Genomic DNA, 24,159 nt, shown 5'->3' with positions numbered 1-24,159 from the left:
TCTGCAAAAAAAAAAAAGAAAAAAAGAAATGGACATTGAAGTATTGATTAGGAAGAATTGGATAGAAGGACAGACCTCTGTGGCAACCCATTTCTGACTATAAGAGATTTTGACTTGTACCATCAGAAACAGTCTGACTTCTCGCTGTGTGATTAAAGTGGAACTAATAGTGTGTAACTTTTGGAGAAGGATTTTATTATCAGCTGAGATGCTTTTGAGAAGTCAAGACAGTGAGCAGAGGTGACTGACTGGGATGTGCTCTGTGATGCACATGGGGAGGATATTTATGGACCAGAACTGAATTACAGACTATGTTAACTTTGGCACAGACAATATTATTCCCACTAAGACCATGTGCTGTTATTCCAATAACAAACCCTCGGTTACTGAGGACACTGGGGCGTTGCTGAGCAGGAAGAAGTCTGCATTCAGAAGCAGTGATAAGGAGGAGATGAAGAAAATGCAGGCAGAACTGAGGGAAAAAAAATTTGGGAGGGCAAGGAATGTTAGAGGAGGATGCTGGAGAATAAACTGGCTCAGAACAACATGATAGAGATGTGGAGGTGGTATGAGAGCCATCACTCTTCATGGAAGAGCCAATGAAGCCAATAAATTAAACCTGTTGTTTAACCCCTGAGATGACACTCCTCCCATATGACCCTCATCTCAGCCACCTATTTTCAGCCTGCTCCCTACCACAATCCCCCTCGCCCCCACTGTGCTACACCACCCTCCCTCTGCCCACCACATTTACCAGCACCCACACTCCACCATCTATCTTCAACAACTCCCCAGGCTCCTGTCCTTCCACCACTGCCCCCTCGCACAACTCCCAGACTTACTGTGTCTCCTCTCACCATCACCACAGAGGATTTGAGGAGAGAGTTCAGCAACCTACACCCAGGCAAGCCTGCTTCCTGTGCCCAAAAAGAAACACCCAAACACACACAGTGACTATAGGCTTGTGGCTTTGACTTCACACGTCATGGAGTCGTTTGAGAGGCTAGTCCTGAAGCACCTCTGATCAGCAGTCCAACCATCTCTGGACCCCCTGCAGTTTGCCCGTAACCCCCATATTTGAGTGGAGGACCATCATCTTTTCTGCACAGGGCTTATACTCACCTTGAGGAGGCAGGGAGCACAGTGAGAGTCATGTTTTTGTTACTTTTCCGGTCCTTTCAACACCATATGACCTGCCCTGCTCAGCAATAAGCTGCTGGACATGCAGGTGGAAGCTCCGAGGGTTAACTGGATTACCAGCTACCTCACAGGTCAGCCACAGCATGTGAGGCTGCAGAACCACGGTCCTGTCTCCCATTTTGTTCACACTCTGACATTATGTCCTTTAATTTTAAAGGGGAAAATTAAACAGAAACATTGATTATTTCTAAAAGTACGTAAGGTATGAATGAGAAAACTACAACAATAATTTCCTAATTGAACTGTACTGATTTTTCAATGTTTGAAAGTTTTCAAGATGATGTATTCATAAAAGGCAAAAAAAACATCATATCCTTGATATCCGAGAAATAGCTTTTCATTGACTTCTGGTTTTTGTTTGGGGAAATTAGTAGAATTATTGACTTTGATGGAAATAATAGCTCAAAAAGTCATTTCCGCTTACATTTTTATGGTTAGTTGAAATAGTCATATATTTATTTATTAAATACTTTAACTTGGATATTCAGTCCCAGACTCATTACTTTGTGTTTGATGCTCAGTAATCCAGATTTATGTATTTAAGAATTTACTTCTTTGGCTTAGGTTGAATGATTATCCCATTTCCAATAAAACCAGACATTGTTAATTTTCATATTAACTGTGAAATTTTTTTCATTGGGGTAGGAGGCAATCTTGACTTATTAATCAGCTATTGGCTTTTTCCTACTACAAAGATTAATCATTATTATACTGTCTTTTGAAGATCAACTAATCAACATCACTGATTTTCTCCTAACAGTGAACTGATTAGAGAGATCGATGATGATGTTTTTTTGACTGAGGATGGTACTAATCTTTCTCTGTCCAATCTTCCTGTATTTTTCAGGTGCTGATTTCCATTGAGAAAGAAAAGCTAGGTGGATGAGAATCTCTGAAGCTCCACAGTGCAGTTAGCAGCTGGCTGAGGCTGGAGCTCCACAGGACAAGTATTTAAAGAAACAAGCTGCACCTTGTGTGACGTAGTAAACAATCCGACAGCAGGACACCCAGGTCCAGACAGCCGTAAAGAGAAAAGTGAACCTGATGGACAGATCCTTTTGTTGACTGCTCACACAAACATGCAAGTGTTTTATTTGTATATTTTTCTGAAGTCATGCTTCTTTAATGTCTTACTAGTCATGAAATTCGCTATTAAATCATTCCAGTGTAAAGACACTAGCTGTAATTGCTACCCGTTGACATTAACATACTGAAGTGGTTTCCATCAAAAATTATGGATTTACTCTGTGAAACTACACACAGTTCTTATTTCAGGCTGCACTTTACACACTAACTATATTTACTAGTAATACTAGCACATCTACACTGCATTGTTTTGAATTGAGGTTGACCATCATGAGAGAATTTAAACTGCAGTCTCTTTATCATCTACATTAAGAAAAGTGATTCATGAAGTCATTTTTCTTTTATTTTACATTTACTGATGCATATCAATAGGTAGCCATTAGTTCAGTCTAAAAAATTACTGAAATTGTAAAAATAAAAATTATGTTTTTAATGTGTCACTAAAACAGTTTGTTCTCAGAGGAATACATATGGAGCTTGAAAAACACCAGTCAAAAATGTTAGCAATCAGAGAATGAGACCCTCCAATGAAAAAGTTAAGCAAGTTTTCAACTCATGCTACTAGTGCAAATTTGCCTTCAATCCAGTCTCTTCTTTATACCCTGCCTTCTTTGTACATTCATGAAATAAAGTATGTTTCTCCTCCAGTCAACAAGGATTAAGAGAGACTAATTACAGTCGTCTAACTTTAAAAATGAGAGTGGAGATAGAACTACTTCTTAACCGCAAAAGTTTAAATGAGTGTACTGTGAGCTCTGCTCTTGCTGGCAAACTGCTCAGCGCCAAATCTGGTCCTCTATCCAGAAACCAACACCTCTCTGCTGCTGAGTTTCAGCTTCACTTTTCCTGCTCTTCTTGGTCCCTCCTGGATACCCTCCCTTCTGCAAAGCCCTGTGAAATGTGCCATTTTTTTTGCTTATAATATTTTCAACTCTCCCAAATACCCTTTGCAGCGACTTTGTATATTATCATGCCACAAGAAAAGTCACTTCATGTTTGGTGTGAAGGCAAGGGATTATTTTCACTGGACATTAAGTTCGGAGTGTTTGAAATATGTTGGAACAGATTTTTCCAGTAAAAAAAAAAAATTAAAGTTAACAGGATAACACAAACTGTAGCTGTCATATTAAATGTGGACATGTCTACAGATTTGAGTTCATTCTGTGTTAGTTTCTAAAAGTCAAACCAAAGTACATGACCAACAGTGACATTAACAGTGTCAACTGCTCAGTGACCCGGAGTCTACCACTATGTTCACAAGCTAACATACAAAACTCTGCACAAGGACAGTATCAAAAATAATCACGTGTCTTAAATAATGATGAAAGACAGGAGTCATAAGGTGAAGAATGCAATAAATAGGGGGCTTCCAGTTTCACCTGTCATACCTGTGAACACAAACAATATTGGATGTCTGAATAAAGATCATATTTGTTCTTTACTATTAATCTCACTGTTACCATACAATGAAATGTTAGTTTTCTGTAGCATAATCAGTTAGTTCTAATGACCATGTGTCAGTGTTTTAATCAGCCAGCTGAAGTAAGTCCAGAAACTATTTGATCACGATCATTTTAGCCATTTTTTTATGAAGACATACTCAAAACTATAGTGTCAACATAGTTTGAACTTAATGTTGTCCTTTTGGTTAGTGAGTTTGGATCCAATATTGACCAAATATCAGTCTCATCAGGAAACATTTGGAATTAATGTTAATTAATTAACATTAACTGTTGGTTTGATTAAATGGCACAAATGAAAGTTTAACTTCTTGACTGAAGTTTGACTCCTTTGTTTTTCCAGTTGCAAGCACAGAACAGAATCAGGAACAGTGTGTCCTGCAGAAAGTATTACTGCCAAAGAGCTGTTTGAATAAGAAGCTAAACCACAAAGTGAGCTGATGCAGGACATGGACACATCATGGCTGATAATGTTGTTTCGTCTCTGCGGTATTGTGCAGTATTTGCCGGTGTTGTAAGTCTTTTACACTTGTCCCCTGTCCACCTGTTGAAAGAGCTGCCATGTTGAGGTTTTTTTTTTTTCTTGCCTTGAACTGAATCGGTTTCTGGAGTTGCATTTCAGCTACAGCACAAAAATGAAGAAGTACTCTGTACATCTTTTTGAAATAATTGAAGTTGTTGGGGTTTTTTTTTTAAATGATAAATGATTTGAAAAAACTTCTTTGTGTAAAAAAATGTTAGACATTGTATGTTTTTACTGATGAAAATAAACATTGACTCACTTTTAAAGCTGTATATCTCTTGAACTTGAGGAGTAAGGGGAGCTGAATGGGCAACATTTATTGAAGTTTTTGTGCCTTAGTGTCTTTGAAGATACAAGACTACTATTTACACATAAAGCAATTACAAAGCAACAATATCATTTATTTGGACTGGTATCCAAATCTCTTTTATCCCTTTTTGTTTTGGTCTCTACCAACTCCTGAAAAACAATATCCGGTCTGATATTTGTGTGATATTGTTGCTTTATACGTTTCATGCTGGCCAATCCAGTTGAAGTGCAACTAGGTGTAAGTAATCAGATAAATGCATATTCATAGCTTTTTTCAACAGACCACAAAGCCAATCACAGAAGCATGCTGTACACCCAAACAGCTGCTAATGAAGCTTATGACAAAGTAAAGTAGAGGTTATATCACATAAAAATGGAAACCCGGTTGCTGTAAAAAAAAAAAAAAAAAAAGGCGTGTGTAGAAGGTTAACAGTGGAAGTTAATATGTTACTCAGGAGATACAGTGAAGTTGAATTATAGTACTAATGCACTAATAAAAGACTTCCCAATATGTCCTATTGTAATTGGTATGTATTTCAAAGAATTTACAAACTATAAGATACAGCATACTGCTTCAGCAGACGGACATGTTTTGGACAATGCTATGCTTCCAACTTTGTGGCAGCAGTTTGCAGAAGGCCCTTCTCTATTCTATTATCTTTTGTTTTTGGGACTGCAGGAGGAAGCCAGAGCAAAGCCGTGCAGGCAGAGAACATGCAAACTCTGCACAAAAGGGCCCAGATCAGGATTTAAACCTGGAACCCTCTTGCTGTGTGACAACTGCACTGTGAGGCAGCTGCACCACCATACCACCCAGTACACACACTACTCACAAAAAGTTAGGAATATTCGACTTTCAGGTGAAATTTGAGGAAAATATTAAAAGTTCATGCTACAGCGATATTATATCATGAAAGTGCATGCTTTGCACACTCTATATGCTCTTTGCTGCTGTAATATTGTAATTTCCCAGTTATGGGACTAATAAAGGATTATTTTATCTTATCTTATTCGAAATTGGCCCCCCACATATATGTCTTTCAACTATATGTACATATATATTCATATATGCACACATATATTTATATATATATATATGCATAGCATATATGTACAAATATGTGTGCATGTCTGATCTGTCTATTTATATATTTATATTTTTAAAGTGTGTTTATTTATATATTGCCTGTTTGCACCATGGGTTCGAGAGGACTGAAATTTTATCTGTGCTGTATGTAATTCATGTACAGCATATTTGACAATAAAGTCAACTTGACTTGACTTAAGTTCACCTGTAAAGGTTATAGTGCATTTTAGGTGCTTTCTGAAAGTTCCGAAAGCCAAATATCCCTACCTTTTTGTGAGTATTGTATATGGTCTGTACTTTGACTTTCACTTCATTATCACTAAATGAGGATTTATTATTACCAACATTAAAATGAAGCTGAAGTAATTATTTCAAAGGATAAATTTTTGATTTTGAAATGTGTGTGTCTTTCATTCACAGAATTAGATACAAATTCTTGGGATAGTGCTTTGAAGGGTCTAAACTGTGCAGAGAAATCTCTGTAAATGACTGTTTAGCTAAGCTAGTCACTGCCCCAGAAGAAATGAGGAAGGCAAGCAAAAGTCAGACAGGCACACCTAGAAGTGCTGACTAACTGCAACTGCAGACCAACTGAAACCATCTTAGAGGTCAGTGAGAGCAGTGTGAAAAACAAATGCTGCTTTATCATAACAGTTTATATATTCTCAGTCCTACTCCCAGTGATTTCCCTTAATAACTGCTACATACAGACTACCACCACCTGTTGGTATGAAGAGTTTCCTTTCCAGATGCAAAAAGTACATGTCAGCTGGCCATCCTTTACATAAGCTCCTGCTCCTTCTTCCACTTCCACTACATCTGTAAGGTGCATAGACTGCTTCTTCAATTGCTTCCAATGACTCCAAATATGCCTGTGTGATTGGGTATGTATAAACATGATCCAGCTGCAGGGCTACCTCACATTAATGTCATTAGAAAGTAACCCTACCATTTCACTTCCAAGCAGTTGTACATGTGTCTGTTTAGAGAGAGGGAGTGTGTGAGAGAGAAATAAACGAAATTTGGTTACTAAATATATTAATATACCATTACAGTAGGTATGCGTATGGTATACTGATTGTAACCAGCAGGCAGTGAAAAGCAGTAATACTTAAACCAAGCTAGCCAGGCCATAATACTGAATTTAGAATTTAGGATTTCTACAAAAATGAGTTTTTAAATATTAAGTTAAGGCAAAGTTGAAAAATAAAATCATTCTTCTTAGCATGATAATAAAAATTATACCAGAATCTTTATTCTTCTTATTATTTATTATTATTCAAGACCAGGAAATACTCATTAGTTTAATATATAGTAGGGGTGTATTAATAGAGATATGATACTCTAATAATATGACATTCTTCTATCATGGGTTCCAATTACAAACTGGACCCAGGTACGATATATCTATTATAAGTTAAAATCCAATACAGTGCAATTACTTTGTGCCACCAGTAGATGTCATTCTTACAACATGAGCAATATCAGGTGGTGATTCAGTACATCTGTATTTCATGATGTACTAGCCGATTGGTCTCTGGGTGTGATTTTTTTTTTTCTTAGGGTGTGACAAGTCCTGGGTTCATATTCTGGAAAAAAATATGTTGAGGACTCCTGTATTTGTTTCAATAATGACATTCAGATTAATTGGAGATAAATCATACATGGCGGCACGGTGGTGCAGTGGTTAGCACTGTCGCCTCATAGCAAGAGGGTTCCAGGTTTGAATCCCGGTCTGGGCCCTTCTATGTGGAGTTTGCATGTTCTCCCTGTGCCTGTGTGGGTTTTCTCTGGGTACTCCGGCTTCCTCCCACAATACCAAAAACATGCACATTAGATTAATTGGCTATTCTACATTGCCCCTAGGTGTGAGTGTGAGAGTGTGTGGTTGTTTGTCTTTGTGTGTTGGCCCTGCGATTGACTGGCGACCAGTCCAGGGTGAACCCCGCCTCTCGCCCGTAGTCAGCTGGGATAGGCTCCAGCTCCCCCCGCGACCCTGACGGATAAGCAGTATAGAAAATGGATGGATGGATAAATCATACATGGAATCTGACTGTTTTTGTTGCTCTCAGCCAGGACGGGCAGACGTGCAATGGATGTTGTACAGGCAGGAAAGCAGTTAACAACATGAGATATGAGATAGATGGGGAATGTTCAGTCAGGGGAGAGCTGATGCAGGCAGCTCCTGGTGGGAAGGCTGGGCTGTTAACAGGGAAAGCAGGAGCAGCAGGTTGGTTGATGAGCAGGGATGGCAGGCAGGGCAGAAGCACAGGGAAGGAGGTGATGCAGGTGGAGGTTGGTGTCAGTCAATGGAGCTCTGGAGAAATCTGTGAAGGCACAGAGAGAGTGTGAGACACCAAGGCCAGACTGCACAGTATAACAGATAAAGACAGAACAGCAAATGTGTAGAAGGAGAGGAGAAGAGATGGCTCCCTGTGTCCTGATGAGTCCCCCAGCAGTCTAAGCCTGTGGCAGCATAGCTATGAAATGGTTCAGTTACCTGAGCCAGTCCTAACTATAAGCTCTATCATAGAGGAATGCTTTTAGCTTAGACTTAAATGTGGAGAGAGTGTCTGTCTCTCTGACCCATGGAGAGAGTTGGTTCCACAGTAGTGGAGCACGGCAGCTGAAGGCTCTACCTCCCAGTCTGTTTTTAGAGATACTGGGAACTACTAGCAAACCTGCATTCTGAGAGCAAAGTGTTATACAGGGGTAATAAGGAACAGTGAGGTCCTGGAGATCATCAATTATTCTAAATATTTTGAAATCTATCCTATATCCTACAGGAAGCCAATGAAGTGAGGCTAAAGAGGTGAGATATGCTCTCTCTTATTAACTCATGTCAATACCATCGCTGCAGCATTCTGGACCAGCTGGAGACTCTTCAGAGAGTTTTTAAAACATCCTGACAAAAGAGCATTACAGTAGTCCAGCCTAGAAGTGATGAATGCATGGACCAACTTCTCAGCATCACTCTGAGAAAGGATGTTCCTTATTTTAACTATACTATGAAGGTGAAAGAAGGCAGTCCTAGTGATATGTTTTATATGGGAATTGATGGACAGGTCCTGGTCAAAAATGACTCCAAGGTTCCTCACCACTGTAATAGAGTTAAAGGTGATGCCATCCAGGGTGGCAACCAGGCTAGAAAGAGTCCCTGAGATGTTTAGGTCCAAATACAATAAGTTCTGTTTTTTCTGAGTTAACTAATAAGAAGTTGGAGGACATCCAGGACTTAATGTTTTCAGACATGGACCTCATGCGGCTCATGTGCACCTTCCAGATGTGTCCTAGACTGGGAGTGGGCCTGATAGCCAGCCTGGTGCTCCAAAAAAAGACTCTCGTCCAAAACAATAGTCTTTTTAATGATACAAAAGTCAAAATCTCACACTTACTGTGGCAAAGGAACAAGAATACTATGGGGATGGGGCGCAGTAGGCTTCGAGCATGACTGCAGCAGGAGGTCCAACCACGATCCATGGAAACCTGCAAGATGAAAAAGGACAAGGACTCCAGGGAAGAAGTTGAGTTAGTAATATGCATTAATGGGACATAAATGTGTGCACAAGGAGCCTATAGCAGCAGCCTATAGCAGGTCTATAGCAAGCCTATAGCAGCATAACTAGGGGCCAGCCTAGGCCAGCCCTAACTATAAACTTTATCAAAAATGTTAAGTTTTACGTTTACTCTTAAACGTAGAGAGGGTGTCTGCCTCCTGGACCGAAACCCGAAGATGGTTCCACAGTAGGAGCTTGATAACTAAAGGCTCTGGTTCCCAATCTACTTCTGAAGACTCTAGGAACCACCAGTAACCTTGGGATCTTGGGAAAGTTAAGTTCTGGTGGGATAATATATCAACTCTTTAAGATGCCTGGCCATTCAGAGCCTGGCCATTCAGGGCTTTATATGTGAGGAGAAGAATTTAAACTCTATCCTGAATTTTATAGGTAGCCAATGTAGAGAAGCCAGTGCAGGAGAAATATGATCTCTAATTTTGGTTCTTCTGGATCAGCTGGAGAGTTTTCACAGACTTATTGGGGCAGCCTGATAAAAGGGAGTTATAATAATCCAGGGGGTTCGGCTTCTCTCGATCGGTGCTCTACACAGACAGCGTGTTTGATATTCAAACAGTTTTGCCCAACAGCACGCCGCACGTTATTTTTAAAGTTAGAGATGTGTAGCGGCTCAAAAAAAGACTGGGCTAGCTGATTTGATTCATCTGGTTTCATTGTCATGTACAATTGTGTATCATCTGCATAAATAAAAATGTATGGAGTGTTTCCTAATAATATCACCAATGGGGAGCATATAAAAGGTGAATAGTATTGGCCCGAGCACAGAACCCTGGGAAACTCTGTGACTAACTTTTGTGACTGTGGACGATGTATCATTAACATGAACAAATCGAGATCGATCTGAAAAATAAGACTGAAACCAGCTTAATGCAGTTCCTTTAATGCCAACTTGGTATTCAATTCAATTCAATTCAATTCAATGACTCATGACACTTTCCAATTAGAGCAGGTCTAGACCAAACTCTTTGATTAAATTGTAATATAGAATATAGAACCCAACATTCCCCCTTGAGCAAGCACTTGGCGACAGTGTATTCCAATCTGTGTAATAAGATGGAATGGTCAATGGTGTCAAATGCAGCACTAAGGTCTAACAGTACAAAGACAGAGATAAGTCCCTTGCCTGATGCAAGTAAAAGGTTATTTGTGACTTTGTCTAATGCCGTCTCTGTGCTATGATAAGCTGGTAAAGCCAGATTGAAAATCCTCAAATAAGGTATTACTGTGTAGAAAGTTACATAGCTGATTGGAGACTGTTCTCTCAAGGATCTTGGAGAGAAATGGAGGGTTAGATATTGGTCTATGACAGATAAGCGGTATAGAAAATGGATGGATGGATATTGGTCTATAGTTGCTTAAAATCTCTGGGTCAGCGAGGGCTGGGCAAACAAGGGCAGAGACTGAGCTGAATGGGCTGACAGATACGAGCTGGTGAACCTGGACGCCAAACGGCAAGTGAAAACCAGTCTTCAAAGGGCTGAGCTCAGGGTGGAGTTGATTGCAGAAAACTCAGGACGTGTACTGCAGGTAAGACTGCCTGCTTCACTCCGGATTGGAGCAGGAAAAAACACATACACAAGTACAGACACAGGCAAGGGGGAGGAAAGAGGGCACATGCCGGGAGAGGCATGATCCTGACACTGACATATGTACAGCTACACCTAATAGGAATGGAGTTTTTAGTACAAGTCTGTATTTTTGCTGCAATTACAAGTCGAGATGGCTTCTGTGATGAGGCCTTTTGCTTACTAATGCTGTTGCTTACTGCAGTTTGGTAGTCAAAATACTACAACTGCTACTAAAACTGGTACGTACGGTAAGTATAATTATTACTACTGAAGCTCAGTTAATTAATATACCACTTCATTGCCAATATACCACAGGAAATGATTTCTGTGTTCATTGCTAACAGCTAACACAGACACAACATTCATTAAAATAGAACCTTTATTATATAAAATGCTTTTGATATAAAAAAAAATGTCATGAGTGTAAACAAAACAAAGCAACAAATACAGGATTTTAAAGGGACAGTTCACACCAAAATCAAACATACATATTTTACCTGTAATGCTATTTATTTATCTAGATTGTTTTGGTGTGAGCTGCTGAGTTTTGAAGATATTGGCTGTAGAGATGCCTGCCTTCTCTCCATTATAATGGAATTAGATGGCACTCTGCATGGATGCTCAAAGACAAAACAAAACATAACCCCCCACTATTTTCTTTCTATCAAACTACACCCTACACCCACCAACTGTATCACCACACAAAAAGAAGCATAGGTCTATTCATGGACAAGAGGCTAGGTTAAGCAGATGCACATTTCACTCTGTGCAGTGATGTGATTTTGGAGTGAACTGAGTTGGGACCTGCATCCCTTAATTATAATGAGCTGTGCTGTTGAAAGAGTTCCCACCAACATACATAGACACTTGTTACCTGAAATCCACCTCCAGCCAGTGACCAGACATCATTTGAAGAAGTTCCCCTTGGGGATATATAAAGAAATTCTGATTCTGATCAGCTGTGCTGTCACCTGGTCAAGATGGATTCCCAGAGTTCCCCACCTCCAAAAGTCCTGGTATATTTTCTTATTAGAAAACTGCAATGTTCTCAACACAAATGAACCTCTGCTACAGAGTACTACTGTCACTGTTCTGGAAGAGGTATGCTCAATTATTCAAGGCTACATTCACCTTTGCCCATTTACAGCCCCTGTCCTATGTCCCTGTTTGACCACCTAACTGTTTTTAAGCTTTGACTGCAATTTACGATTAAATGACGTAAGATTCCTGTGAGCACATAAATTACTGTAATAAAAAGATAACAGCAAGGTCAGCTTAGAGGAAGCTTGGTGTGTTCTTTTCTCTCCAACACTTGTTCTAAAGCCTTCCACTCCCTCATGGGAAATTAAAAGATCTCTTTTGTATTTTGTAAATGCATAAAATATCTTCCCACTTTTTGTTGCTTGGACCTTTGATTGTTTTATTATATTTTCAAAATCATTCACTGTGTTAATTGTTGAACATTATTTGGACAGAACAAACATGCTGAGAATTTTGATATTCTTAAAGCCCTAATGGTACCAGCAGCAAATGCAAAGTTTGTCTCAGAGTTCATATTGTGAAGACTAACTAACAAAAAACCACCTGGAATTAGTAAATTGTATTTTATATTATTGTAAAATGTGTAACTTTATTTGTACTGCCAACTGATTTCAATTTCAATTTATTTATATAGCACCTTATACCACCAAAATTGTCTCTAGACGCTTTACAGAGACTCAGAGCCTGAACCCCTGAGCAAGCAGACAGTGGCAAGGAAAAACTCCCTTTTAACAGGAAGAAACCTTGAGCAGGACCCGGCTTGCAAGGGAGATCTATCCATTTAGAGCAGGTCTAGACCAAACTCTAATTAAATTTTGTAATACAGAGACACTTTCAGACAGAATTTTATTCTTTTTCACTGCAACTTTAGAGCTTTGTCCTCTACCAAAAAATAAAAGCAAAGGTCAGGGACTCATCTTCTGGGGACAATAACTACCTTCAGAACATTTCAAAGATATCTATTCTATAGGTGTTCAGATATCCTACAAAATGTGACATCAAAGGCAAGGAATAAAAAAATATCATGTGAGTCAAACCTTTGAAGTGATGAGGCGTTAAACTCCACAGCCAAGGTCCACTACACTGGAGGTGAGCACAACTCAAGGTCTCAGCATGCTTCAAACCGAGTGCTCAATGGGCTAATGCTGTCTAAAACACATTTTCAAGCTCACTCTACACAGACACTGGCAACATGTGTGAAGGTATGAAAGCAGATGAGGTCATTGCATTGAGACTAGAAGACTTTCTAGTCTAGAAGAATTCTTCATTTGAAGCATACTGAGACTTTCAGTTGAATTCTGGAACAGTTCTGAATAAAATCAACGGGAACTCTTTCAACCTTTCACTTTTCTTCCAGAAAGACTCCTTCAAAACATGGTGACTGACATTAAAACATACATAAATGATCTACACACAAACAGAAATACAAATAACAGAAATTACTATTAGAATAATTTGTTATTAACTGTAAAATAGCTTCATGATCTACTGTCAGTATGAAAGTGGTAATTTTGGGCTTTATGTGTCATTTTAAGTTATAGTAACTGTATAGTACACAATAGCAGCAAACACACTTTTGGTAAACGGGATAATGGGGGTAAAGTAAAATGATGGAGGAGGTTTCAGATTCACAAAGAAATCATTCACTTCTCACAAATCAGTCACTGACTTCATTATACAATTGTACAAAAGCTTTACATGTTGATATTTATTTGGTGTGTTGTCACATTTGTTGGCGGTTTGAGGGAATAAAGAAGGGACTGTTGGAGGGTTTGTCTTGTTGTTGACCGGGGAAGGCTCTGCTACTTCAAAAGGTCCCATGTTCAGCTACAAAGAATTCCCAATTTAAAATGTGAAGGAGACAATTTCAAAACAAGGTACAAAAGATTTCAGACTTTGCCTTGGCCCTATTGCATCCTTCTACTCATTCATTCATACTTCTACAAATTCATTCAGTCATCACAATCAAACTGATCAAATTTCTTACATCAAACAAAACATTTACATAATGCTCATGTCCAGTCATTCATCCATTCAAAATTCATTTATGCATACGTCCACTCAACTATCTGTCCTTTATTTTCTGTGGAGTGGTGAATCAGCCAACATGAAAAAATAGTAAAATAATTTCCTCTCTAATTTATTTTTGTTCATACTATTTTAACACTATATACAGTCCTGCCACTGTTCTGGATGCTGTGAGGAAGAAGACGACAAATGGTGTGGGGCGCTGTGCTTAGTCCATGCCATGGCTTTAATCTTAACTCAAGATTCGTAGAACTGGATTCATTGTGGTTTTCATATACCAGTGCCTACTCGTAATTCTCCCCCTCTGCTGTGTCAAATGCAAATGTCAAAGAGTTTAGGGGAATGCAAGACCAGCATTTAGGCTTGTGTTTGGACAGATGAAAGTACTGAAACTTTGTGATCGAGAAATGGCCCAGCAAAGGAAGTTTCCTTATTTTGATGGAATGAAAATTAAAGAGGAAGCTTCTGGCTGTATTCACTCGTCATCTCTCTCTTTCTCTTTTTGTGCCCTGCAGCAAGGCAGAGAGGACTTCAAACCTTCAACCCACCATGAGTTAGTCAATATTATATTAGAATCATGGAAGCCAGACATAAAAGTGATCAGATGATGGCCACCCTGAGATTCCAGGATGACTGGAATGATGATATGACCAATGTGGGACATAGGGACCTTGAGCAATGCACTTGAGCCTAACCAGCTGATATAAAGCAGCAGATGTGAGCCAGCTAGGGCTTTAAGTTGGCACATGAGTTCTTTCCCTGGTAAACTGGGCCAGATAAGGCCAGTTCCTGCAGTGAGTGTACTTTATCCGTCCTTCCTCACAGAACTCCTGGGCTGTTGAAGGGTCATGAGGAGTCGGTGCAGGGTGAGGGAGGAGGGGGGCACAGGTGGAAGTAGGAGCGCTCAGTGGAAGGGGATGGGGGGCAGCTCTCCTCCGCTGACAGGTACTGGGAGCGAGGGGTGGGGGGTGGAGGGTAGGGGTCCGAGTCTGAGTTAAGGTCCATGTAGTACTTGTTGTGTTTGCCGTGGTTGCCATGGGCTGTGACCTTCCAGCCCGCTGATGATGCCAGCCCAGCTGGCGGGTGGTGGGGGGTATAGTCACTGTCGCAGACATCAGTGCTGCAGGGAGTAGTGGGTGGGGCAGCTCCACGGACCGGGTGGTAGGATCTGATGGGGAGGGGACACAGAGTAAGCTTACATAAGGGTGCAGGTTCACTTCTACTCTATTTAACTTTTATCTGATCTCTGCCACATCATCACTGACTGAGATGCTATGGTATTAAACTGAGATTCAGGACTGTTTCTTCAACATCAATGAGTGCTCTGTAAACTACACACTACAAAGAAACCTACAAATGACTTAGTCCTTAAAATTCAAATCACATAACCAACATGTGACAAAGATATTAGACATTTTTGGTGGCTCCTGGAAGTCTGGAACACCTTCCTGTCCACCAGGAGTTGCCTCCATCAGCTCTCCCCTGACTGAACATTCCCCATCTGTCTCATTTCTCATGTTGTTAACTGCTTTCCTGCCTGTACAACATCCATTGCACGTCTGCCCGTCCTGGGTGAGGGATCCCTCCCCTGTTGCTCACCCTGAGGTTTCTTCCATTTTTTCCTGTTAAAGGTTTTTCTGGGAGTTTTTCCTTAGTCGATGTGAGGGTCGAAGGGCAGAGGATGTTGCTGATGTTATGTTAAGCCCTTTGAGACAAACTGCTTGTAAAAATGGGCTATACAAATAAAGCTGTCTGGTCTTTTCTTGTCTTCCTGAGGGAAGCAATTCTATTCAAATTACAATGGAACAGATGGACCTTGCTTGTTTTTTGGTATTCAGCACATGCCTACATTAGTTGAATCTGTGGGTTTCCTGTGATTTTACTGATCATGTAAACTTGACAGTCTTGACAGTTTACCTTTACATTTAGAGCTGACACTTGGTTGCATATTTTGCAGAACAACACTTGAAACCTGAGACAAGGAAAACAATGAAGCCAATGTAACTGCCTTGCTATCTGCTTTGCCTGGTCACTTCCTTGGTGTTTCTGATGGAAAACATTTTTTAAAATCTTTGAACTACCCAATGACCTGCCTCACTTCCAGACAGACGGTATACACTGATCAGCCACCACATTAACATAACACAACAAAATCAAAAACCTGAGATGCACTGGAATAAGCTGAATCCTCCCTCCCACACTCCTTCAGTGCACAGGACCCAATGGATCTTACATTCCGATGCCAGTGACCACAAAATACTCTCAGAGGTCCTGTGTCCCTTCCCCTGACAGGTCAGAGCTGTTGTGTCAGCACAAAGGGGACCAATGAAATATTCAGCAGGTGTTATTAACGTTAAAGCTGATCGCTGTACACGTCTGAGCAGGCTCTATGGCTTAAAGTCTGGTCACATTCGATCTTTTTCTTATTGTCTACAAATCCCATGTGCAGAGTCAAGTCAGCACTGAATGTATTCTGCTAACAAGTATTATGTGTGTATCAAAGTCAGATATACCTCATTACTCGCCGTAGAGGAATGAAGTATTTCCGTCTTTGCATTTAAGTGGTATTTCTTATTATTAGTTTTGTCCTAGTGCTTCTGCTGTGCTTTTAACATGGAGAAAGCAGATAACTAAAACCCAACTGGCCAGGAACTCCTTTGTTTATATAAAATAATTTATTAACTCCACGTGGTTTTATTGCTCAGTTAATCCTCACTCATTTCTACTGCTCTCAAAAATATACTTCAACTACAGCTACAGCTTTGTTTACATGTAAACATTCCATCCCAACGAGCTGAACGCAATTTGAATCTTTATAAGTGTTCCATGTAAACAAACCAGTCAGAATGAAATGGTTAAAATGATGTCAGTTTGAAAGAATACAAATTATAGTATGGTGATTGTGTCTTGTGTTTTGTAACAGGGAGCTGTAATAAAGTTCAGATAATTTAGAAAGCATGGGTCAAACTGAACTATAAACATACAGATCACTGTAGAAGTACAGGTCAAACTGCATGGGTCAAAAAGTACTGGAAACAAACAAGGAGAACAACCAGGGGATCATTGGCTGAAGGATGAAAATAGCTGCGTCTATCTCATGTTACCTGTATGATCTGGTGGTGGATGGACTGTTGGAGGAATAAAAGACCTCTGTGTTGTAGAGAGACCGGTCAGTAGCTGGGGATGGAGGAGGGTTCAGGATCTAGAAAGAAAACATCTGCTTGTTACTTGACAATGAAAAGCAAACAGCAAACTGCGCATAAAGACAGCGTGTAGCGCATGTGTAGACCTGAGGATAGAAGGCTCCCTTGGTGGAAGACGAGCTGCTGGATGAGGCGCCTGTGACATGGTTCCTGTCATATAGAGGGGCCCCGCTGCTGCTGCTGCCCATCAGGCTGACTGAACTCATCATCGACTTCCCACAGGAAATACCTACACACAGCAATTCACACTTTACAAATGCAATTACATTTGAAGTATACCAAAACTATTACTGTGTAGCTGATCTTACCTTGGAAGGTGCCATGTTGAGAGCTGTTGGGGGCGATGAAATTGAGGGGTACGTGGGGCGTACCACTGATGTACTCATGAGGAAAAGTCCCACTGGGGCCCTTATAGCGTCGACACACCACACGCTGACAGACAAAGTATGCTCCCCCAATCACAAAGACAAGCAGGATGATAGCAATGACGGGACCAATGGTGTTAGGACCAGTATTAGGGATGCCGCTGGAGGGAGGAGACACATACTCTAAAAGAAAACCAGAAGAATCTGTTTAGGTACGTTTACGAGAATCAAAAAGGTAATTAACCTAAAACAATACATATGTGCACAAGTTTTCACTGTTTTTTACCACAGGCGAGCTCATCTGATCCATCAGGGCAGTCAGAGTAACTGTCACACTGTTGTTTCTTGGTGATACACTGGTTGTCACCACAGCGGAACTGGTTAGGAGGGCAGATGGCTGGAGGAGCAAGAAACATCCCTGTCACTTTGATTAGCTTAATCACAGGTTTCCAATCACAAACACAACAAAAAAGGTGTGTGCTGTTCTGAGGTCACACTTGCGCTGTGCTGAAGAAGTAATAAAAATGGTAAAAATATGGTTGTAAGCTGTGTCTTTCATGAATAAAAGTCCCACTGACTTTCGAGAGAGAAAACAAGAATATCAGTGAAAGACTGCAAGCAAGGATTAATCGTAAAGGAGGTGGACAGTGTGCTAGAAGTCGCACATCAACTGAGTTAATGTTCACTGTTTAAGTTGTAAACCTACTTTCACAGTCCTGCTCATCAGAGTGATCAGCACAATCGGGTTCACCGTTGCAGCGCCTGTGAGCATCAATGCAGCCTCCTTTATCACACTGGAACTGAAAGGCTGAGCACACGGGGCAGTTCTCCTCATCACTGCTGTCATCACATTCAGGGAAGCCATCGCAACGCCAGGCCATGGGAATACAGTCAATCTCGCCTGTGGAGCAGGTGAACTGTTCTGTGGAGCAGGTAGGAGGCTCTAAGAGAGAAAGACAGAGCGGAGACGACGTACGTTCACAGTGTGGGGAAGGAGAAAAGGAGCAGTTAGACATGTAACATTCAATGTGGGTGAAAAGAGTGGACACTGGATTCCAGGAGGCGTGTGAGCATCCTGGTGCAATCAGACTGAAATCTTTCCGTCGACACTTCTAGGAGGGACTCGGGGAGGAGACAGTTTGGATATTAACAAAATCCACGAAGGTTCAAGATTCAAGATTAGATTGCCACTCACAAAGTAATATATGTGAATGTATAAATAAAAAAATAAAATATTTCTTAAAGCCAGAGGAAAGAAGCTGCTCTGTAGTGTGGTGGCACAGACAAAAGCAGATGAACAGGCTGTGACTCAGGTAGGTGATGTCCTTCAGTACCTTTTGAGCTCTGCACAGACATGTCACCTCACAGATGCTGCTGCACAGCCTTCCTGTGCTGAGCTGTGCACACTGCATGCCAGTTTATGATGTTTCCAATCAGGATGCTTTCTAATGCTCCTCTGTAAATGTTATCAAGAACTTGGCATGGAAATTCAGCTTTAAGAAGTATAGTTGTTTCTGAGCTTTCTTTATCAGGGTGGAGATGTGTGATGACCATGACAGATCTGAGATGTTTCCAGGAACCCCAAACTTGTCTTTGTCTCTTGTGTTGTTTTGTTTATGATGTTTATTGCATGTATGTTTCTCTCTCTCTCTCTCTCTTTCATCCTCTCTGTCCTGTCTACCTCTTCTTTCCCTCCCTTCACCCGGCTGACTATCAGCAGGATAGTTCTCCCTTGCAAGCCGGGTCCTGCTCAAGGTTTCTTCCTGTTAAAAGGGAGTTTTTCCTTGCCACTGTCTGCTTGCTCAGGGGTTCAGGCTCTGGGTCTCTGTAAAGCATCTAGAGATTGTTTGTATGAGGTGCTATATAAATAAATGGATACTGAAATTGAAATTGTTTTGCTTGTAAACGTTATTCAGATTAAATAACTTTGTGCAAAGATAAAGGAAAAGGGTCAGTTCACATCCAGAGATGAATGCATCTTGCCCTGTTCCACACGGAAATCACTTTTCAGTCTGACTGCACCATAATCCTGTTGCTGTGGTTTGTTGCTCACCTCCACAGTGCAGCAGATCCTGCAGTAACACCAGGTGCATGGGACAGGAGCAGCGAGGTGTGCCATCACCCTTAGCAATGCAGATGTGAGAACAGCCCCCATTGTCACGGGAACAAGGATGGGATGCTGGAGAAAAGAAGACTAGGTCATTGCAATAGGGCTTTGTTTGTCCCGTTTTAGTAGTGACTATGTAGTATGTATAGGGTTAATCAGAGGTTCATACCAAACTCCGTTGGATCCATCTCTTCCACAGCATGGATGGAGGTGAGGTATGATATCCGTCCTTGTATGCGTGTACGCCCATCTCCAGTCAGCTTGTCCACTCGCTCTATCATCTGCTGCTGCCGATCGATCCAGTACAGATGATCTCCAAGAACTGTCAGCCCCATTGGCTGCAGAATGTTGGAATCCTGGAGGACAATGCGATTGGCTCCTGGGTGTGAAGGAATCAAGAGATTATGAAGAATATGAAAATAGTACAGATAGACAGATAGATATACTTTATTGATCCCAGGCTGGGAAATGACAGTGCAGCAGCAGCATTGCACACAATAAGCTATACAAAATATGTTAAAAATAGCAACATACAAAGCAATATAAAAAAGTGTATATACAACAAATAAGCAGTGTAATGTTGTGCGAAATAAAGTAGAATGTTAGGTGCAGTGAACCGAGTGTGAATATCCTGATCAATTATGGACAGCTGATAGCAATACTGTTACTGTAAATGAAAAAATAAAATAAATAAATAAATATCAGCTGCTAATCAGCCACTTTTCTCCCATTAATTGCATAAGCATCTCTTAAATTTTTATTTTTCATTTTCATTTTTAATATGATATGCATTAGCAGGGCATTTTTTATTTTAAAAACAAACTAGTCAACGCTCTCTGATGAACACTGATAATGGAGACAAGAGGACTCGTGAAAAACCAGTCACTGACAAATTCACCCTGTTATGGTGCGTACACCACACATGGAAGTTTCTCTTAGGTATAAATGAAATCCACGAGTGGTGAAATCCCAGTGCTAACCACTGCACTAAGTAAAAATATGTAGCTAAAACAAACTAAATGCAAAATTAAAATTCTGTTAATCATATATATATTTATTTATATATATCATCACGGCTGCCCATTTACCATGATGTTTTTAAGATGATATAGTTTTACAGGCATATTTTGGGCACAGCAGCTTCTACAGATCAGCAGATGTTTGGACAATTCTCTCACTATAACACTTACCTCAGGGTCTTTATCCAGATCTCCAGCTGACCCAAAGTGTTACATCACCTGCTGTAAGCTATGACATTTTCTTGTCTTGTCTCTGTAACTGTAACATCTTCTTGACTGTGTGCCATTTAATGGACCTTTTTGCTATGAAAAGATATTTTTAGTATCTAATTTCATATCAAACCATCCATCCATTGATTTTCTATACCGCTTATCCGTCAGGGTCGCGGGGGAGCTGGAGCCTATCCCAGCTGACTACGGGCGAGAGGCGGGGTTCACCCTGGACTGGTCGCCAGTCAATCACAGGACCAACACACAAAGACAAACAACCACACACTCTCACACTCACACCTAGGGGGCAATGTAGAGTAGCCAATTAACCTAATGTGCATGTTTTTTGGCCGGAGTACCCGGAGAAAACCCACACAGGCACAGGGAGAACATGCAAACTCCACATAGAAGGGCCCAGACCGGGATTCAAACCTGGAACCCTCTTGCTATGAGGCGGCAGTGCTAACCACTGCACCACCGTGCCACCATACATATCAAATCATTCACTCTATTCCTGTTTCCTCATCAGTCCTTATTACAGGTCCTCTAATACCACAGTGGTATTATACACTCAGTCTTAATCTTAATCTATTATTGCTGTATACTTAATTTTTGTGTCAAATTGGACACCTTAGTCAACTCTTTCATACGGTGTGTATAGGACACATTTCTGGTATGTCTGGCAGTGTTACCTTGTGATTCATTTCATACAAATGAACATTAATATAACATTTCATTTGAATTATTTCTGTATAAGGTAACTCACCTGTCAGGTCACTGCTTTCAATACGTTTAAGATCAGCATCAACCCAAAATAGTTTCCCCAGTTTATTGTCCAGAGCCAGAGCTACTGGTCTGATCAGACCAGTGGTGAACAGGGACTCCCTCTCTGTCCCATCCAGACTGGCTCCTTCAATCTTAGCTGAGCGCTCCTGCACTGTGGTAAAATACATGTATCTGCAGAGGGAGACAGACACACATTTATACACAGTTATACAGTTGTAATCACCAACCCACTGAACCAATGGAACAAAGTGTAGCCATCAAAATAAAATGAGCTCACCCTTTCTCAGCATTGACCACAATGGCCCGCGGCTTGTCATTGTCATCCTTCACGACCACCCCCACTGTGTGTCCGTCCATCCTTTGAACGTTGATGGTGTTGGTTGTCTCACAGGTCCAGTAAATGTGGCGACTGTAGGGGTCCAGGCTCAAGTCGTGAAGCTGATTGTCCACAGGCTGAACACTGCTGCTTACTATCATGGAAGACTGGAGGCAAACAGAGTAACATCATAAGTTTTATTCAAAGACGTGAAGCTTTACAAACTGTTCTCTATCTCACTATACAGATTTGTCTATTTGCATCTGGCACAGTATTTATCTTTCTATAAAGCTAAATATGGTTAGGAAAATCCTTTTGACTGACATTAGTCTTTACTGGTATGTACCTTTGATAGGATGGTTACTCACTGAGCAAATTAAGTCAATACCTTTTGCAATGTGTTGTCTATTTAATTATTTACTTATCTGTCATTGTGACGTGAGAGGGTTTTCCTCAAGTTAGAAAAACACAAGTTGGTCATTTATTTTGACCAAAAAAAAGAAAAAAGTCATCACTGAGAATGTCTGCATTGAAACTGCAGAATAGCAGTGACGCTAGTCTCCATAACACAGATTCAGTCAGTCAGGTATCATAGCATTTTAGATATGAAAAATCCAAGGGAAAAAATGGGTTTATTATTTATTATGTTATTACCAACTGTGATATTTCTACATTATTATTATTACTACTATTACCACTACTACTATCATCATTACTATAGTTAATACTGATTTTTATAGTTTCAATACTTCAATACAATACGATTATTTATTTTCGCTGCTGTAGCAACAGTCCTGTTCCTGTCTGTGTTCCCCCACTCTATTCCTCTCTCTCTCTCACTCTCTCTCTCTCACAACTCAACCGGTCAAGGCAGATGACCGCCCATTTAGAGGCGGGGTCTGTTCCTAGGCACTAGCCACTTGCCGCTGTCCCCAAGTGCTTGCTCATGGGGGTTTTGTTGGGTTTCTAAATTTTAATTAAATTAAAGAGTTTGGCCTAGACCTGCTCTAATTGGAACATGGCATGAGACAACTTGTGTTATGACTTGGCACTATATAAATAAATTGAAGTGAATTAGAAAACTTCACCTAACTTTGGGGTTGTTCTTCTGAAACTGTTTCCAGTTTGAACATATATATAACTGAATTACTCATATATCACCACTGGCATTGTGAAGCATACTGTAGCTAGTAAAACAGAAAACAAGCAGATATCTGGTGACTTATGAGCAGAGTTGATGGTGGGCAGGCACACAGCTGCAGGCAAGTAGAGAAAAAGGTAGGGACTATTTAGGTCAGTGCATACCATATGAAAACAAAGTGTACAGTGATATCTAATCCATTCATCCATTTTAAAGCATGTCAGACCTTTTTCATACAGAGTTTTTGGGGTTTATTCAATGCCAGAAGAGACATTTTCACAATTTGTGCCGATCAATAATTTGAGTTTTTCTTTTTCCAAGGCTGTCAACTCTATGTGCAGATGAAACCTGCTCAACCAACACACCTACTGTATGTTTTTGTTCATAATACAAATTAAGTTATCCACACACATAAAATATTAAATTGAGAGTGCAATTTTTTTCTTTATGACAACTCCATACCATGCCATCATTTATAAAGCACTTCCCTAACTCCCAACACTTGATTTATTGGTTCAAAATGTACCTATCCACATAAGCCCCAACTATTACATAGTTACTTACATAGCACCAATTCACATAAGTTATCTCATAAGCAAGACTACACTATACTCTTTAATTAAATATTTACTATACAGAGAACCAGCATTCCCCCAAGCTCAAGCACTTAGTGACAGTGTTGAGGAAAAAGGGCCTTTTAGAGGGCAGAAACCTCGGAGCAGACCCTGAACGCTGACTAGTTGGACATAAATAGGTAACTGTTAAACTCACTGTGCGGTTACAGCAAAATCTAGATGACATGTTCACATATACACCACATGTGATCCTGCTCACTCTGATGCCTTTTTAAATACATATGTCACTATAGCATTAAGAAAGATTCTGTATAATTCATCCTTGTTTTAAGAGTCTACAGGTGATCCAAATGCTGAAAACGACCAGTTTTGGTCTTTGTGAGGAGGATTCTTCAATAAACCACTTCTTTAAGGGGGAGGAACAGAATCAACCTGCTAGCCTTTAGCCCTCTGAGAGACATTCTTTTGTTGGCTGCATCCTTTTTATGGTGTATTTTATTGACCAATAGCAGAACATCTTTATTCATGATGAGAAGGCACAGCTAATGTTTGTTTGTTTG

General features: G+C 40.4%; 2 protein-coding genes across 2 annotated transcripts in view; one reads left to right on the top strand and one right to left on the bottom strand.

Annotated features, from left to right (window-relative positions):
* LOC124061578 (kelch-like protein 25) overlaps positions 1-3,384 on the top strand; it is a 53,440-nt gene extending 50,056 nt beyond the window's left edge. The window contains exon 12 of the mRNA XM_046393536.1: positions 2,048-3,384. The gene's annotated coding sequence lies outside the window, so the exon portion shown is untranslated. The remainder of the gene's footprint in view (positions 1-2,047) is intronic.
* Positions 3,385-12,678: 9,294 nt separating this feature from the next.
* The window catches only part of lrp5 (low density lipoprotein receptor-related protein 5), a 58,744-nt gene continuing 47,263 nt past the window's right edge, over positions 12,679-24,159 (bottom strand). Inside the window, exons 20-29 of the mRNA XM_046394773.1 lie at positions 21,845-22,050; positions 21,548-21,738; positions 19,722-19,931; positions 19,499-19,624; positions 18,152-18,388; positions 17,732-17,842; positions 17,389-17,628; positions 17,167-17,309; positions 16,982-17,079; positions 12,679-15,045 (exon numbers count right to left, since the gene is read on the bottom strand). Coding sequence (XP_046250729.1) covers positions 14,724-15,045; positions 16,982-17,079; positions 17,167-17,309; positions 17,389-17,628; positions 17,732-17,842; positions 18,152-18,388; positions 19,499-19,624; positions 19,722-19,931; positions 21,548-21,738; positions 21,845-22,050 — 1,884 coding nt within the window. The 3' untranslated portion in view covers positions 12,679-14,723. The remainder of the gene's footprint in view (positions 15,046-16,981; positions 17,080-17,166; positions 17,310-17,388; positions 17,629-17,731; positions 17,843-18,151; positions 18,389-19,498; positions 19,625-19,721; positions 19,932-21,547; positions 21,739-21,844; positions 22,051-24,159) is intronic.

The sequence above is a fragment of the Scatophagus argus genome, chromosome 7, assembly GCF_020382885.2.
Source record: "Scatophagus argus isolate fScaArg1 chromosome 7, fScaArg1.pri, whole genome shotgun sequence".
Classification (NCBI taxonomy): Eukaryota; Metazoa; Chordata; class Actinopteri; family Scatophagidae; genus Scatophagus; species Scatophagus argus.
This window is presented reverse-complemented; position numbering and strand designations above follow the sequence as displayed.